Source organism: Lytechinus variegatus, chromosome 3 (genome assembly GCF_018143015.1).
Source record: "Lytechinus variegatus isolate NC3 chromosome 3, Lvar_3.0, whole genome shotgun sequence".
In the NCBI taxonomy this organism is placed as follows: domain Eukaryota; kingdom Metazoa; phylum Echinodermata; class Echinoidea; order Temnopleuroida; family Toxopneustidae; genus Lytechinus; species Lytechinus variegatus.
In genome coordinates this window covers 64,897,691-64,913,983 of record NC_054742.1, presented here as the reverse complement: position 1 = coordinate 64,913,983, position 16,293 = coordinate 64,897,691, and the positions used below count along the sequence as shown (strand labels likewise).

Here is a 16,293-nt window from a genome sequence, read left to right as displayed (position 1 = left end):
GTCATAGATTTTCAAAGGCATACTAGGCAACATATTTTGGACATATTGCATGTCTAGTTCTTACAGATAATAAACAGTATTGAATGATTTTCTTTGAAATTGTTGTAATCTGAGTGAAATTATTCAGTTTACTTTGATATGTTTGCATGCAGTATATTTGGAAATGAAGATTTGTGGACTTGGTGAAGATTGTGTTTAATTAATTCCTGTACATATAAAATGTTGCACTTTTGCTGAGAAATATTCACTTGGTTTTCTTTTTTGATTGTTAAGATTACCATAACAGTACAACAGCTCCCAGATCTTAGGGACCCCTTCCAATATAACTGTACCTTTGGTACCTATGAGGTCGCTGCTGCTACTTCTGGTGATACTCTCACCTGCACATCTCCTCCTGCAAATGAAGTACCTACAATTCCTGCTGGATGTAAGTTCATGTAGTCTGACTATATTTCTTTTGAAGATGTGTTATTTTAATGTACGTGTGTGAATGTGAATCAACATTCCTGTTTTAACAAGTGTTCTGACACGGTTATTGTCTTGATTGTTAATCCATTTTTAATATCCTTGCAGCTGTTTTAAAAGCATCTGAGATTAAGGGGATAGACTGAAATGCGTGGAAAATTACACCATTGCTTTTGAAATAGTTTTAGTTATAATATAATGTAGTGTTAATCTTATAATATAAAGTAGTGTTATCTTGAATTGTGACATCTTGTTTCAATGACAGCTCTCTGATATGATTGGAGTGGCAAAGGGGGGGGGGGGTGTAACTCACATTGAGCTAAAATAAGTACTAAGTAAAATATAAATACTAAATTAACACAAGTCAATATAAGGAATTTATTTTGATATAAAAAAATAAATTTTGTCATAGTCAGATTGCCAAGAAAGCCAGTGTTAGTGTTTGTACAAAAAAAATCATAGTGATCATATTTTACAGACCTTAACTTCTTGATTTTGAGCAAAATTCTGATTTCATGCATAAATGACCAATTTACCATTATAAATTAAAAATGACGCATGACTTGTACCTGTCAATCACTATCCTGAAATCTACAAGAAGTTATTTGCTGTTAAGTACATACTTGGTTGATGTCAAGATGTGCAATAGGAAATCACAAAGTTCCCTCCCCCTCCCTCACTTGTTGCATGAAATTCCTGTGACTGGAAGATGTTGTAAGTGCCAAGTAAAATCATAAGATAATATATTCGATGCAGGATCCAAAGTAACTTGAAGTGGGACTCTCATATTGTCGATTTGATCAAAAGATGCAACAGGAAATTATACATGCTACGTATGCTTAAGAAGTTTAATCTCACTAAACACGAATAAACAACAATGTTCTGCGGATACATCCGGCCTGTTCTGGAATATGGTGTGCCAGTTTTCACTTGCTCACTTACAAGAGACCAAATATTTAAAATCGAGCAGAAGAGAGCTTTGAAGGTTATTCTAGGTCTTGGATATGATTCGTATTTACCTGCTCTTGCCTCTTTACACATGCAATCTTTGGAAGATAGAAGAAATCAATTATGTCGTGTTTTTGCACTATCCAAGTAAAAAAATATCAACACAATGATTGGTTCAAGAAAAGAAAACAAAGTAGATACATGCTGAGGAAAGAAGTGAAATATGAACAAGTTAGGTGCAAAACAACGAGATTTCAAAATAGTGCAATACCTTTTATGATTAATGTTTTAAATTCACATTCATTCTCAATATGTCTGTGCAATATCTTTTACCAGTCTTTCACCTTTACTCTTACTTTGCCTCATTATTTTAATGTTATCTATGCTTTTCCTTGAGATGTTTTTTTAATGTGTTAAATTTTAGGATTGGTAAATTTAATAAGTATTATATGCAATTTTTATTAATGAATTACTTTGATTTTTAGAATTTATAATGAATTATAATTATTTTCCTCATAATGTTTGTATGTATATAAGGGTATCATGCTATAATTATTATCTGTATACTGTCTTTCAACTTGAAATGCAATATGTTAGACAATTATTGTATATGTAAGCATGCTAAAATTTCAGCCATTTGGCTGCCATGTATGCAATTGAACTTGTCAAATAAATAACATTATTGAATTGAATTGAGGATATTTGCTTTTACTAAATTGATTGCAATGTTACCTTTCATTGTTGCCAGCATACTTTGTGTCAGTGGATCTATCAATTGTGTCAACTGAAACGAAAGCCAAATTTGTGACCACAGATTTCTCCTTTTTTGACTGCAGTCACATCAGATCGTAAGTTCTTTGGGCTTGTCATACTTTACAATCAATGTGATGAATCTTGTTATAGCATGACTCGGCAAAAATGTACTGATACTCCCTTAGAGTTAAAGTACAACTAGTTACCAGGGACCTATTTCATACAGACTTACAACTATTGTAGCTTTGCCCTTATCATATCTGCCATGGAATCCTTGATTGTGATTGGCTGCTGAGCCCTGTTACCATGGTAGTAGCCACAATTGCAATATTATCATAGTTGTTACTTTTGATGTAACTGGCCCCTCATTGGGAAATTGTCATCACTCCTGTATTAAGACAAAAGTGAATTTCACAAGATCATCCAAAGAAACCAATCAATATAGGTGAGTTACGCCTTGATTCAATGTACTTTATTCATGACTAATGATGTGGGGGCGTTGTGGTCTGGTGGTTACGGCTCTTGTCTCTCAATGAGTGGGATGTGGGTTCAACTCCGGGCCATGGTGTGTTTTACTTTAGGAAGAAATTTACCCACATTGTGCTGCACTCAACCCAGGTGAGGTGAATGGGTACCCAGCAGGACGAATTCCTTGAATTCCTGGAAGGCAGCTCAAGCTAAAATGGGGGTAGTAATAATGATGGTGTGCCCTGGAATAGATAATTTATTGATAGATGGCAGAGTATAAATGCATATTATTATTATTATTATTACTAATTAAAGCAAACTATGCATGCTTTACAATTGTTCTTTAGAAGTAAAAAATATATGTTTTAATCTATAGCATAGTAAAAAAAAGGATGCAACAGGGAATGCCACATCCAAAGTAAAATATCTAAAGATCAAATAACTAGCATTAATTATTTTCCTTTCTTCTGATAATATGAAGGAGAACATATTGTGAAGTTGTTAATTGATGTTTATTCTTCCCATATTAATTCCCCAAAACATGCAGATGTTCAGCCTGTGTCACAGTTGACTTTCCATGTGACTGGTGTGTGTATGACAACAAATGTACAGATGATAGCAGCTCAGAATGCCAGGCAAGAGATACAGTCATCATTGGAGACAATGTAAGCACTCCCTGCATGGATACAAGTTAGAAGCAAAATCCTGTATTTATTATTTACGGTGATATTACAAGGGGAAGATCAGTTAGGTTGGATGATTGTGGACTTCTTATCTGATGATTTATCTCAAGGAATTTCAGTTGTAGGTATATCAGTTGCTCTGAAAACATAATTTAAGGAGACGTATGTCATCTACGTAAAAACTTACTATGAAATTTTGCACCAGGAGCCGCCAAAATTCCTGCAAACCTACCAGTAAATCTTGTGTAATTTCTTCTGAAATTTGGACCACTCCATTTAGTATAGATAGTCTTTAGAAGCTTTTAACCTACTCAAAATAAAGTTATTGACAATGTTTCTTTCTTTCTTGTTCCAGTACTACATGTCCTCTCACATTTAATGATATTAAGGTCTTATTTATCACACACATCCATGGCCAACATTCTTTTACTCTAGTATTACGCTAAATTTCTTCTTTTTTTTCTTCATTATTTTCATTTGTTATTTGTATTTGCATAGAATCCTGTTGGTACTGGAAATCGAGGACAAGAATTTTGTCCCCAGTTGCTTGGAACAACTCAATCCTTTCTGATCCCAGTCAACATTCCTTCTGGTTTCTCACTGTCTGCAAAGAATCTTCCTACAGATCGGTCTCAGGTAATTGTGTCAAGCATGTACATGTACGTCTGTATGCTGGATAGTTTGCATGTACGTGAGATGCATAGAACGTTGATATCCAAGCCAATACAGAAACATGTCATTTAGTTTGGGTTAATGAAAATCTGTTGCCTTCTTCACTAAAACTGAATTAAAAAAAACAGAGGGTGTGCACAGTTGAGAATGGCGAGTCTTATTTTTTGTGTGTGCATTTTGATTCTGAATGGTCTTCTTTAAGAAATGATATTAATAATTTATAAAAGAATGTACATTTGATTGATCTGTTTTTTTCCTTAATAAGTTGTAGTTTGCTTTCTTGTGCATTTTAATATTTGATGTAAATATCCTCTTGCATTTGCAATGTGTGTAGTTTTTAAAATATTTTTTTATAATAGTTTTTGAAATACTTTCAATTGAATACTGGCCCTGGAATAGAGATAATATGCATGCATTTGTGCATGTTTAGATGGGTGTATGTGTATGCATGTCTGCACCTACCCATGTTGGAAAATGAGGACACACACACACAAATCTAATTTAAATTTGAGCCAAGGACATAAAACACACAACAAAGACATCCTGAATACACAAACAATGCAAATGGCATGCTTCCATTTTATAAATAATATATAGCATTTATGAGTCGCTGATTCATCTAGTCTCCTATTGAATGGCGCACTAAATATTACCCCAGCTGTAGTTCTGGCTGTTGCTCTGGCTGTAGCTCCAGCTGCTAAAGGTGCTTGATGCATTCAAGAAATTAATCCTTTGGGTAACCATTCACCTCACCTGGGCTGAGTGCAGCACAATGCACTTTCTTGCTGAAGGAAAACATTGGTTGAGATTCGAACCCACATCCCTCTCATTGAAAGACAAGATTTGTAACCACTAGACCATGAGATCAGATGTCCTCGGTTGTAAAAGTTATTTGTCATTATGATCCTAGGTTGAAGAGTTTCCTATTGAGGGGGATTCTGTCTGGAAGTACTTCTCTTTATTGTTTGTGAATTCAGGATGTCTTTGTTGTGTGATATGTGTCATTGGCTCAAATGTAAATTAGATTTATGTATGTCTCCTTTTCACTTATGTGCAATATATTTATTATTTATTGGGTGTCCCACTCATCAGGCTTCTTCTTTTAGGAGCACCGTAGTTGTTTAAACTATATTTTCTATAATTGTGCATTCATGTATGATTTGTCTATATGTATTTATTTTCAAATGATTGAATGAAATGAATTAAATTGAATTGAATTGGATATACTTACCATGTTCAATGACATATTGTCAATTTTATTTTTCCAGGGCCTACAAACATATGAGTGCATCCTTGACATTGAAGGAGTAGAAGCGAGGGTTGCCAGTACTGAATTTAATGAAACCTACATTCTCTGCAATGATAGGGAGGTAAAATCTCTTTGCTTAAACTTGGCATTATCATAGATTTGATCATAACTCAAGATGTAATAGAACATCAGTGTTCATTCACTGAAATGGTTGTTATTCTCAACTCTGACTGAACTTACCTTAGTGTACATTAAAGCTTGTCTAAAGCATAAAGCAGTTTTTCATTTTGTTCCACCTCCATAGTAGCATAATCACATAAGATAAAAAACAAATTGAAACACTGTTAGTTGCCTTTGAGGAAATTTATCAAGGGAAAGACAGGCTTTAATAGTGTTTTTGGCAGCCACTAAATATCTAAACTTTGTTTTTTGTCTCGCCTGCATAGCAAAGCAAGACTATAGGCGCCACTTTTCCCAAGGTGGTGGCTGCCTCATCAACATCAAATCTTAACCTAAGGTTAAATTTTTGAAATGTTATCATAACTTAGAAAGTATAGTTCATGAAACTTTGCCATAAGGTTAATCAAGTATTCCTGAACATCCTGCAATGGTTTCAGGTTACATGACTCTGGTCAAAGGTCATTTAGGGTCAATGACTTTAGACCATGCTGGGGGAATCAATATTGAAATCTTTACCTAAGGTTAAGTTTTTGAAATGTCATCATAACTTACCTAGTTCATGAAACCTACACATATAGGTAATGAAGTATTACTGAACATCCTGCTTGAGTTTCAGGTCACGCGATCAAGGTCAAAGGTAATTTCGGGTCAATGAACTTTGGCCATGTTTGGGATATTTGTTGAATTACATGTACCAGCGTAACTTTGAAAGTTTATGGATCTACAGTAGTTCATAAAACTTGAGAATATAGAATCTAAAGAGTTTGGATTGGAAGCACTTGTTTTAATGCTTCATATTCCTTGTAGATGTTGTAGCTGAAATATGATGTACATGTATGTGTGTTCAGCTGTTCACAGGAATGAACTGAAATACTGGATGCCAAAATGACATTAGATCGATAGTCAAACCACAGATTTAGAATATGTTTTAGACTAGAAAATAATGATAAGCATAATTATACTTGCTTATATAGTGGTTTGTATTACACTTATATTGTAAGCAGTCTCTAAGTGTTCTACAGTAATGCAGCATAAATTACCCTGGCCTTAGCATCTTCAGCATGGTTAAGTAATGTGGTGTTTAATTGTAAATGTTTCATTATGGCAAAATGTAATTTTATTACACAAGCCATTGAATGATAAAAAAGAGGAAAATGATTATGTGTGGGATATATTTCAAAGAGTATTCATGAGCTTGGGGTTTTTAATCTGAAGGGCACAGAATATATGACATTGCAATTCTTCACCAAAAGCAACCTTATATTTCTAGTAAAAAGTATTCAAAATTTGAGGCCATTCTGATTTAAGTAGAGTATTTTTAGATATAATAATATTATGAATTATGTGAATTCTTTATTTCCTTTGGAACAATTTTTCAGCCTGGGTCTTGTACTTGTTTGGGTAATATGATATATTGTAAAATTTAATTATTATGTCCCAACTCTCAAGAATTGTATCTGTTTGCATTATGTGAAATATATTTTATTGTTCGTTTTCAGTACATGTACGGTGAAAATATTCTCCAGAAGAACATCAGTGTCTCTGTACAGTGGAACGGTCAGAACATGATAGACGACCATTCAGATTCATATGGTAAGTTATGATAGGTATGCACATGTAGGCCCACCAGGTGGGTGTTTCATAAAGCTGTTCGTAAGTTACAAGTAATTTAAAAAATCAACTGGTGATCCTTTCTTGTGGTGAATGATACGTGCACCAAATTTTCATTGATGTTTTGCCTGTAAGGATCACAAGTCATTCGTAAAGTCGCTCGTAGCTTATGAACATTTTTATGAAACACCTGACTGGGGCTCTAGATGCAGGTGGAATAGGGTCATCAGATTGTTATGGTCACCTCATCTCCCATTTCAATGGCTTCCAGAATGCATTTAAGGTTTTTCAACAACACAAGATGGGATTCAGTTCTTTGATATTTTGGAAACCACCCTCTTAGTGTTGTTGAGAAGCCTCTCTTCCCATTGCTACCAGAATGGGATATTACGTAACAATGCTAATAATAGTTTATATTTCATCTCTATTCAGAACCCCTCCCCTTGGTGAATGAATCCCTTGAGCCTTTGAGAACTTTGCCTGCTGTTTCAAATTTCCAGCATTAGGATAAACCATTTTTGTGCTTTTAGCATAAGGGCGTTTTAAAGGATAAAAAAATTATAACAAAAATAACGATTTGAAATCATTTCACAGTTTATTATTTATTACTGAAAACTGTGAAAGACATTCAATGTGCATGTAGCCACATTCAATATCTGTCCAAGTTATTTTTAAAATGGGGGAAAAAGTGATGCAGGTAGGGCTCATTTTATTACTCTCAACTGTGTAAATGCTATATAAAGGTACATGTATAAATATTTGTTATGTTGTGATAAAAAAGAAATGCAGATGACTCTACCCTGGAATCCATTTTTATGTGGCATTTATTTTTCAAAAATAAAACTCTTTGTCTGAAGAAAGACCTATGATAGATTTCAGCATACTTGTTAATTTCTTTTGTTTGCAGTCACCCTTTATAAGTGTTCAGTTAATGGTGGGAGTTGCAGTCGTTGCCTATCCCAAGAAGCTACTCCGTCTATCTTGAACTGTGGTTGGTGTGGTGATGACTGCAATGTCATTCAGAGTGATGTTTGCCAAAATAATGGGTTTCTACATCAGAATGAGACGCAGCAATGTTCAGCGCCAGTTATAACTGAAGTAAGAGAATTTTCTTCATACAAAATATTTGATGAAATAGAAAATGGCTTACTGGTGATACCCAATAGAGATGCCTGAGCCCGTATTCCATAAACGAGATAAGCACGATTAAGTAAAAAATCTAAGCATTTTGGCTTATTTTCTGTCTAAGACAAAATTCTCAGCCTAGACGCTTATTCCGTAAAGAATTTTGTCTTAGAGTTTGGCTAAGAGTTTTTGCGCGACTAAGACAGACATAAGAGGAATGGCTAAGCAACTTTTCTTATAACTGCAGAGTCTGTATTCCATAGATCCAACATGGCTAAGAATTTTGCCCTTACTTATAAGACAGTTGTGAGCTGTCTTAATTATTGTGTAAAAAATCTAAGCATTTTGGCTTATTTTCTGTCTAAGACAAAATTTTGAGCCTAGACGCTTATTCCGTAAAGAATTTGTCTTAGAGTTTGGGTAAGAGTTTTTGCGCGACTAAGACAGACATAAGAGAAATGGCTAAGCAACTTGTCTTATAACTGCAGTCTGTATTCCATAGATCCAACATGGCTAAGAATTTTGCCCTTACTTATAAGACAGTTGTGAGCTGTCTTAATTATTTTCAAGGCAATGTCGGCCCATTCCGATTCTTTCTCCTGAAAAGTGATACGTGAATTAAGCGTGGGTCTCAAGATTTCTTCCCTTTCTCTCATTTATGCTATTAGCATAATTTTCTGTCCTTCAGTGAAATTTACCTTCCTTGTTTTTCAGCCTCCATCTTGATATTTGTTATGATGTGATTTTTGCTTTAACACATAAAACGCAGACATTTCACCGCAGAGCAGCTGTTAGGTTAGCGACAAAAGTTGCTCGACGTTGCAATTTTCGTATGACGTCATAGAATTTGAGACTTTGGCTTAGCCATATCCTCTGACTTGAGACAAATGTCTTAAAATTTACAGAATATCATTAGGGAAGATTTCTTAGACCAGCAAAATGCTAGGACAAATTGCTCAAACGTAAGCAAAAATCTTGTTTATGGAATACGGACACAGGTGTATAATTGTTATCTTCATAGACTCACTTAGAGAATACATCATTTTGACACTTTAAACAAACTTACTTCTCAGTTTTTAATCATATTTTTCAACTCTATGATGGGGATAAGATAAAACAAATGAGATCATCATATTTATTTTTTTTCCTTCAAGTTCAACCCAATGTCAGGTCCAATTGGTGGGCGTACCAGGTTAGAAGTCATCGGAACTGATTTAGGAGTAGTATTTGAGGACATTCTTCAAATTCATATTCAAGACTTAGAATGTGATAAGACTGGCATGGATGAATATTACCAGGCAGGACAGAGGTAAATCTCTTTACCATTAATATGGGTGTTTTGAGTGGTGACATGGCATGAGCTCCTGCGACAATTGCCTTTGTTTTTATGTCTCAGAGGGCGTAGGGTTAGAGTTAGGATTGTAATATTGTTCTTGAATCTTCTATCGCATTTTATTGTGGTATGTCAACCAGATTTAATACAGCTAAATTGACCAACAATGGCAATGATGGAAAATGCCACATTTTTTTAAAGAAATTGGTGGGGGAAGAGGGTAGGGGAGGGACTGTCTTGAGATGAAACAAGATAAAATGCCACCTGCAATACTTTGAGTTTATTTCTTGGAAACAGTGGTATTTCCAGCCATCCTGTGTTGAATTCCATAGCTTGGATGTTGGATGAGAGAGAGCTTTATTTGCCTCAATACCCTTCTTGATATATACATGTACCTCTATGTCATATGTTAATATTCTCTTGCTTTTCCTTAGTGTGAGTTGTATGACAAGTATATCGACTGAAGTAGTATCAGGACTCATTGGAATCACTGTGATGTCAGGTAACGGAAATAAGATCGGTCAAAGCACTCAAGATTTTCAGTATAGGGTAAGTTGGATTTCTTCTTATTTTTATATTGTCACCCTAATATTCAAGGGAGATTTAATTTAGTATACAGCCGCTAAATGACAATGAAATTGTAGACAGGATAAGCACGTATATGGCATTTCTAATTACTGGATGCATTGCCGAAGTTACTATCCGATCATCTATTATCACTTCATATGAAACATCAAAAGCAAAACCTCTATCATGCTCTAATTACAGCCTAATTAACTTATTATATTGGTAAATCTGATGTTGATGTAATGCAGAACAATCTACATGTATGGTGGATACTTTTAACTAATCTTCTGAGTAATACTTCTCATGAGTGAATTACTTATTCATAATAGACAGGGATGTCTGTCATGGAAATTTTTAAATAAATAATAATAGTATTCTGCATTTATAAAGCACTTAATACTATGGAATAACGTCTCTAAGCATTTTACAGATATATTATTACCTCGGTCATCAGATTCTTCCATGCCCGCATGCAATGTATGCACCTTCTCCACTCCCTGGGGAGCATTCCAACAAGAGTTCCAAGACTCATTGCTAGGTATACTACATACAGTGCATCCCAGAAAAAACGAAACCGAGATTTAGCGATCATTTATCATTACTTAATCATAAATAAAATAGACAAATGACCTACCAATTTAAAGCTTAGAATCTCCTCTTTCATCTGATATTACTTAGATTATTTTTCATTCACGCATGAGTGAGCAAATACAATTTGAAGAAAGGATATCAAAAACTCATTTCGCAGGGGTATCTGGGTTTCGAAAAGAAAACCACATTTTTGAAAAGTTCAATATCTCTTCTTTAATTTGATACCTAAATTACAGAAAATGGTCAAGAAATAACAAAGTTCTGGTCATTTTAAATAAGGCTTGAATTTCAATAATTTCATAAAATGAAGAGGTTCTCCAGGCTGGCTTTCAAACTCACTCGACACTCCGTTTTGTTGACGATCAGCCATGCATTAAATCTTTTGTTCACCATGCGAAAGCTTCTGTAGGAAACCGGTGAAAACACGTTTATCTCATGAAATTATGGAAATACAAGCCCTATTTCAAATGACCAGAACTTTTTTATTTCTTGACCATTTTCTGTAAATGAGGTACCAAATTAAAGAGCAGATATTGAACTTTTCAGAAATGTGGTTTTCTTTTTGAAACCCAGATACCCCCGCCAAATGAGTTTTTGGTATCCTTTCTTCAAATTGTTTTTGCTCACTCATGCGTGAATAAGAAATAACCTAAGTAATATCAGATGAAAGAGGAGATTCTAAGCTTTAAATTGGTAGGTCATTTGTCTATTCTATTTATGATTAAGTAATGATAAATGATCGCTAAATCTCGGTTTCGTTTATTCTGGGACGCACTGTATAGGCTTCCTCATCCAGGTACCAATTTAACACCTGGGAAGAGAGTGGCAAAGTGTGGACTGACACCTTGCCAAAGGACGCTAGTCATTGTTGGATTTGAACACGTGACCCTCTGATTACAAGGCGAGAGTCAGAACTGCTACATCACATTGCTTCATAAAAGAATATAAGAAGTCATTGTGTCAAGAGATGCATTTATATGATGTATGTAAACATATTATTTTTTTCTTAATTAACTAATCAAAACTCTACAATATCATATCGTATGGTTGCTGTTTTAAGGATCCTGCATTAACAGGGTTTGACCCTATAGAAGGTCCAGTGGCAGGGGGTACAGAAGTCACAATAAGTGGGGAGAACTTGGACACTGGAAGGGATATTACTGCAAGATTCGGTGATGCAGATTGCAAAGTAATGTAAGTAAATCCTTTTTAAAGAGGGTGTTTCATTTCATTTTTAAATCCACCTCATACTCATTAGTTGCTTTAGTCTGCATAAATAAGCTTCAATGCTATTTTAATTTTGGATAAAGAAATATTAAAGGGAGAGTGAAGTCACAAATCATGGGGGAATGGAAGCCGTATAGAAATTTCAGAGATACTTTTTAACTTCCATGTTATAATCTGTCCCTTATGAGAGCCTGTCAGACTAATTTGATAAAAATTTGAACAGTACAAACTCAATCAGCTAAGGATCTTCATTTACTTCAGGTTTTCAAAGCTTTCAATAACCCTAAGTACTCAAAAGATGCAGGACTTAAAAGAAAAGAGTCATCAATCACAATTAGTTTCGGACAAAAATATTTTTGAAATGGTGAGGGGATGCAGAATGTTTTTAAATCCACATTTAAATGTTAGTGCCTTCCTCTTTAGAAAAGGAATAGAGAATATTGCTTTGGTTTCTTATGGGTGAAATATAAATAATAATAAAGTTAGTTTAAATGAATCTTTCAATTTCTTTTTTAAAAAGATGTACATACATATATGTAACACCAAAAAAGATAATGAATAAGAGAAAGAGATAGAGAAGTAAGGGAGAGAGTGGGAGAGAATAAGAACAAAGGAAAGACAAGAGGCAGAAAGAGGAGAAGAATATAGGAGAGAGAGAAAGAGAGATCAAGCATAAGAGAGTGCAAAAAAATATAAGACATGTTAAGAACTTAAGTCACAGAGAAAATATGTAATATGCCTTGTGAATTTTCTTTTTCAGCAATGTGGAAGGGACTTCTGCAATCTGCATGACAAGTGAAATATCTGAGAATAACCAAATTTCTGTAATGTTAACGATGGCGTTTGATGGAGTAGACAGAGAATTCGATGGTTACCAGTTCACGTACATGCCAAATCCGAGAATTGATGACATTGATACCACAGCAACAATCATGGCGTAAGTATGACAGGATTCTTATCTGGTATTCATCTGCATTTCATATTTTTCAGTTTGCTGCCAAGTTGGATTGAAGAAATAGATTAAAATGAAACAAGATTCATGGCATTTTAATTATTTGAAGTTTTTCATAAGCAGGATATATCATGAGTGAGCTAATGATGCCATTTATATATTCTTATTTATATGATATGTGTTTCGAAAGTGTAAATCATTTATTTGACTTGGGATTATTTTCATTGTAACTAAATGTATATCATGGGTTAATATTAATCCAAAAAAAGTGAGCATGCTATACATGTCATTTGGTTTGGAAGGCATTGAAAAATAGTTGCTGAGCTGGTAGATGTCTCTTTACCATGTTGCTGCAAAAAAAAAATTGATGTATAATGAATAATAAATACATGTAGATACAGTGTCATGAATTTTTTTCTGCAGCTATGGATCATATCACATTCATTTGAGAGTCGATGTACATGTATTAATCCTTGTAAGTGTGGTAATCAATTAATTGATATGCTCTATTATGTGTATTCATAATTGAATGACTGAACAATCACAAAATATATAGTTACCTGTCCTGTTCATATCTTTTTTTTATCATTTTAAATGTTAATTTTATTTATTTTTTTCAATCAGAGGAGGTCTTGATATCATACTAACTGGAGACAGATTTGATCTCATCCAAGAACCCCTGATAGTAGTCACATCTCTTGCTACCAATGCTAGCAATAACGAGGTATGATAGATTTTAGATTCAATGACAGCCAATCTAACCTTTGACTTTGATAGATTTTAGAACATGTATGAGTAATTTTAGTACGTTATGATGTATTATTATGTTTCTTGTTTTCCATTTTATGTTACCTGCCTCCTCCCTGAAAGTAATGAAGGCATTGATATTTTGGCTACTTCTATCATTATTGGAATACTTGTAACAGATACACCGAGTGGGGTGGGGAGGGGGGATGGTGAGCTCAATGTACTACAAGAAATCCTTTGGCCAAGTCTGCTTAACATGGGCAACTGTCAGGCCATGGACAGTGAGATGACTTACCCATAATGTATTTTCCACTGGTATTGAAACATGTCTGCTGGTCATTAATCTCATTCTATTCTAGGTGATTAATATCCAAATGGGGTTTTATAATTCCCTATGAAAACAAACATTAATCTCCCTTCAATTCTCGTAGAAGTGATAATTTTTTTAGTTCAAACACGTGGTCATTAAAATGAAAATTTCATTATTTTTTCTTTATCCTTAAAGCTGTGCAACGGAACTGCCACTATTCTATTATGTCCCACACCAAGTTTTCCTGATAACGATTCTAGTTCGACCAGAAAGAGAAGAGCACCAGATTCAATGACAGCCAGCCTAACCTTTGACTTTGATGGTTACATCATCGATGGTGGGACAATAGAATACTACCCAGATCCTGTGTATTACAACTTCAGTGCAGACGGTGAAATATTTAGCAGTAAAAACCAGCGACTTGAAATTAATGTGAGTGTCACATCTTTTCTTCAGTTCCAATGACATACATTTGTGATATGGTTTTTTTGCTTTCCATGGATCGAAAATTTAAATTTTCTTTTAAAGGGGAAGTTCACCCTGACAAAAAGTTTATTGTAAAAATAGCAGAAAAAATAATTAAAAATATTGCCGAAGGTTTGAGGAAAATTCATCAAATAATTCAAAAGTTATTAGAATTTCAATTATTTGATTTGTGACGTCATATGCGAGCAGCATTCCTACATAGCGAATGGTAAAAAATCAATGAAATGTCATTTTCTCAAAAAATTGAAAATGGTTTTCACTGTACCTTTTGTATATCAATAGACAAATCATTTCACACCCGATCATGAATAGAAAACAAACTTAAGTCATCAGGAACAATACAAAATTTGAAATTCATGCATTTTATATTACATAACACATGGGGCAGCTGCTCGTTTATGACGTCACAAATCCAAAACTTTAAACTCTAATAACTTTCATACTCTTGAACGGATTTTCCTCAAACCTTCACCAATATTTTTTATAATTTTTCTTGCTATTTTTACAACAAAGTTTTCTTCAGGGTGAACTTCCCCTTTAAAATGTACATATGCACATTTATAATTGTTTTACAACTTAAATATTTTTATTGACTCTTTATTATTAAAAACTTGGATGCTTTAGAGTATGTAATGAACAGTGGGCAAAAAGAGAAAGGTTTTGGTAGTTATATTGATGAATGGCAGTTAGATTTACTTATTTGAGTTCAATAATTATTCCTCAGTGATTATATTCATCGGTAGCACGATAAACTTTTACTTGCTTGTGAGATATGAGAGCATTTTGAATAAATTTTGTTATTAACAGCAAAAGCATCAGAATACACTGTCAAAAGCAGTGATGTAAAATGCTTTTTTTTTAAGGTTGGGGGGATGTAATTCTAAGTTGGGTACCATACATTAGCTCAAAGATTTCATAAAAGAACAAGTATGAAGTTGCACTCATCTTTATTTTGCATTAAAGGGCACGAATTTAAACTTGGCAAGTACAGAAGATGATGTGCGAGTTTTCCTAGGACCTGACGGGGAGTGTGACGTTGATGATCTTGAAGTTGATATCCTGCGTTGTCAGCTACCAGAAACCCAGCCTAAACCAGGATACATCAATGGAACGCTGGGTAGGGGAAGTGCCAGGGATCTTCCAGCTGTAACAGTAAGTTGTTTTCTGCTATTCAGAGTTCTTTACATTAGAGAAATCTGAATTATAAGAAAGGCATGACAAAATTCACCTCTGAAAATCACATGCAACTGAATGTTAAACCATGGAGCTAACAGAGAAGGAGAACCATCTTCCAATTCCTCTGTTAATCCTTTGTTATTGCTTCCTTCGGGCGAAGGAACGATATCTAACATCAATCGGCGAGCCGCCAGGCCAAAGTTAGAGCACGCTTACATAACGCGATAAGCCCCCTCGTAAAATCTGAGGTCAGAGATTTTTTGAAGGACCCTGCGAGGCACCGCCGTAAACAACGTTCTCCCACATAACTTCCCCCGAGCTCAGTTTTTTTTTTCAAAATTGAAACACGACTTGCTGTTCTTCTAACATCCATATCTCTTCGTACGGATTCCTGATGTACGTCTTTTATGTATGGTTGAACTTCTGAGATGATCCCCTTTGCATACATACCAAATACGTTGCAATCTGAATTGACTCAACAAAATTACAAACGGAGGAAGTTGGAGATTGGTCATTTTAAGTATGTCTGTTTTTCTTCCATGGTTGAATCTTTTCCTACCCGTACCTGTTTTAGAAATTATAATAAGATGAAAGAGCATATTTTGAGCTAAATTTTCATGCCAAGATCATTTGGGAGAGTACAATAGAATCGATAATATAACGACGAATCTGCGGGGCATTTCTCTGGCGATTGTCGCATCGTGGAGTACCCTCCGGTGCCCCACGCATTCCTATTTGTGTAAGTTGAAA

The 16,293-nt window shown here is 34.6% G+C and overlaps 1 protein-coding gene across 1 annotated transcript in view; it reads left to right on the top strand.

Annotated features, from left to right (window-relative positions):
- LOC121412118 (plexin-B-like) overlaps positions 1–16,293 on the top strand; it is a 57,634-nt gene that overhangs the window by 10,256 nt on the left and 31,085 nt on the right. The window contains 14 exon segments of the mRNA XM_041605024.1: positions 274–427; positions 2,162–2,261; positions 3,182–3,299; positions 3,816–3,953; positions 5,258–5,359; positions 6,918–7,011; positions 7,937–8,127; positions 9,309–9,463; positions 9,922–10,036; positions 11,706–11,839; positions 12,633–12,809; positions 13,449–13,548; positions 14,077–14,313; positions 15,331–15,519. Of these exon segments, the coding sequence (XP_041460958.1) occupies positions 274–427; positions 2,162–2,261; positions 3,182–3,299; positions 3,816–3,953; positions 5,258–5,359; positions 6,918–7,011; positions 7,937–8,127; positions 9,309–9,463; positions 9,922–10,036; positions 11,706–11,839; positions 12,633–12,809; positions 13,449–13,548; positions 14,077–14,313; positions 15,331–15,519 (2,004 nt within the window).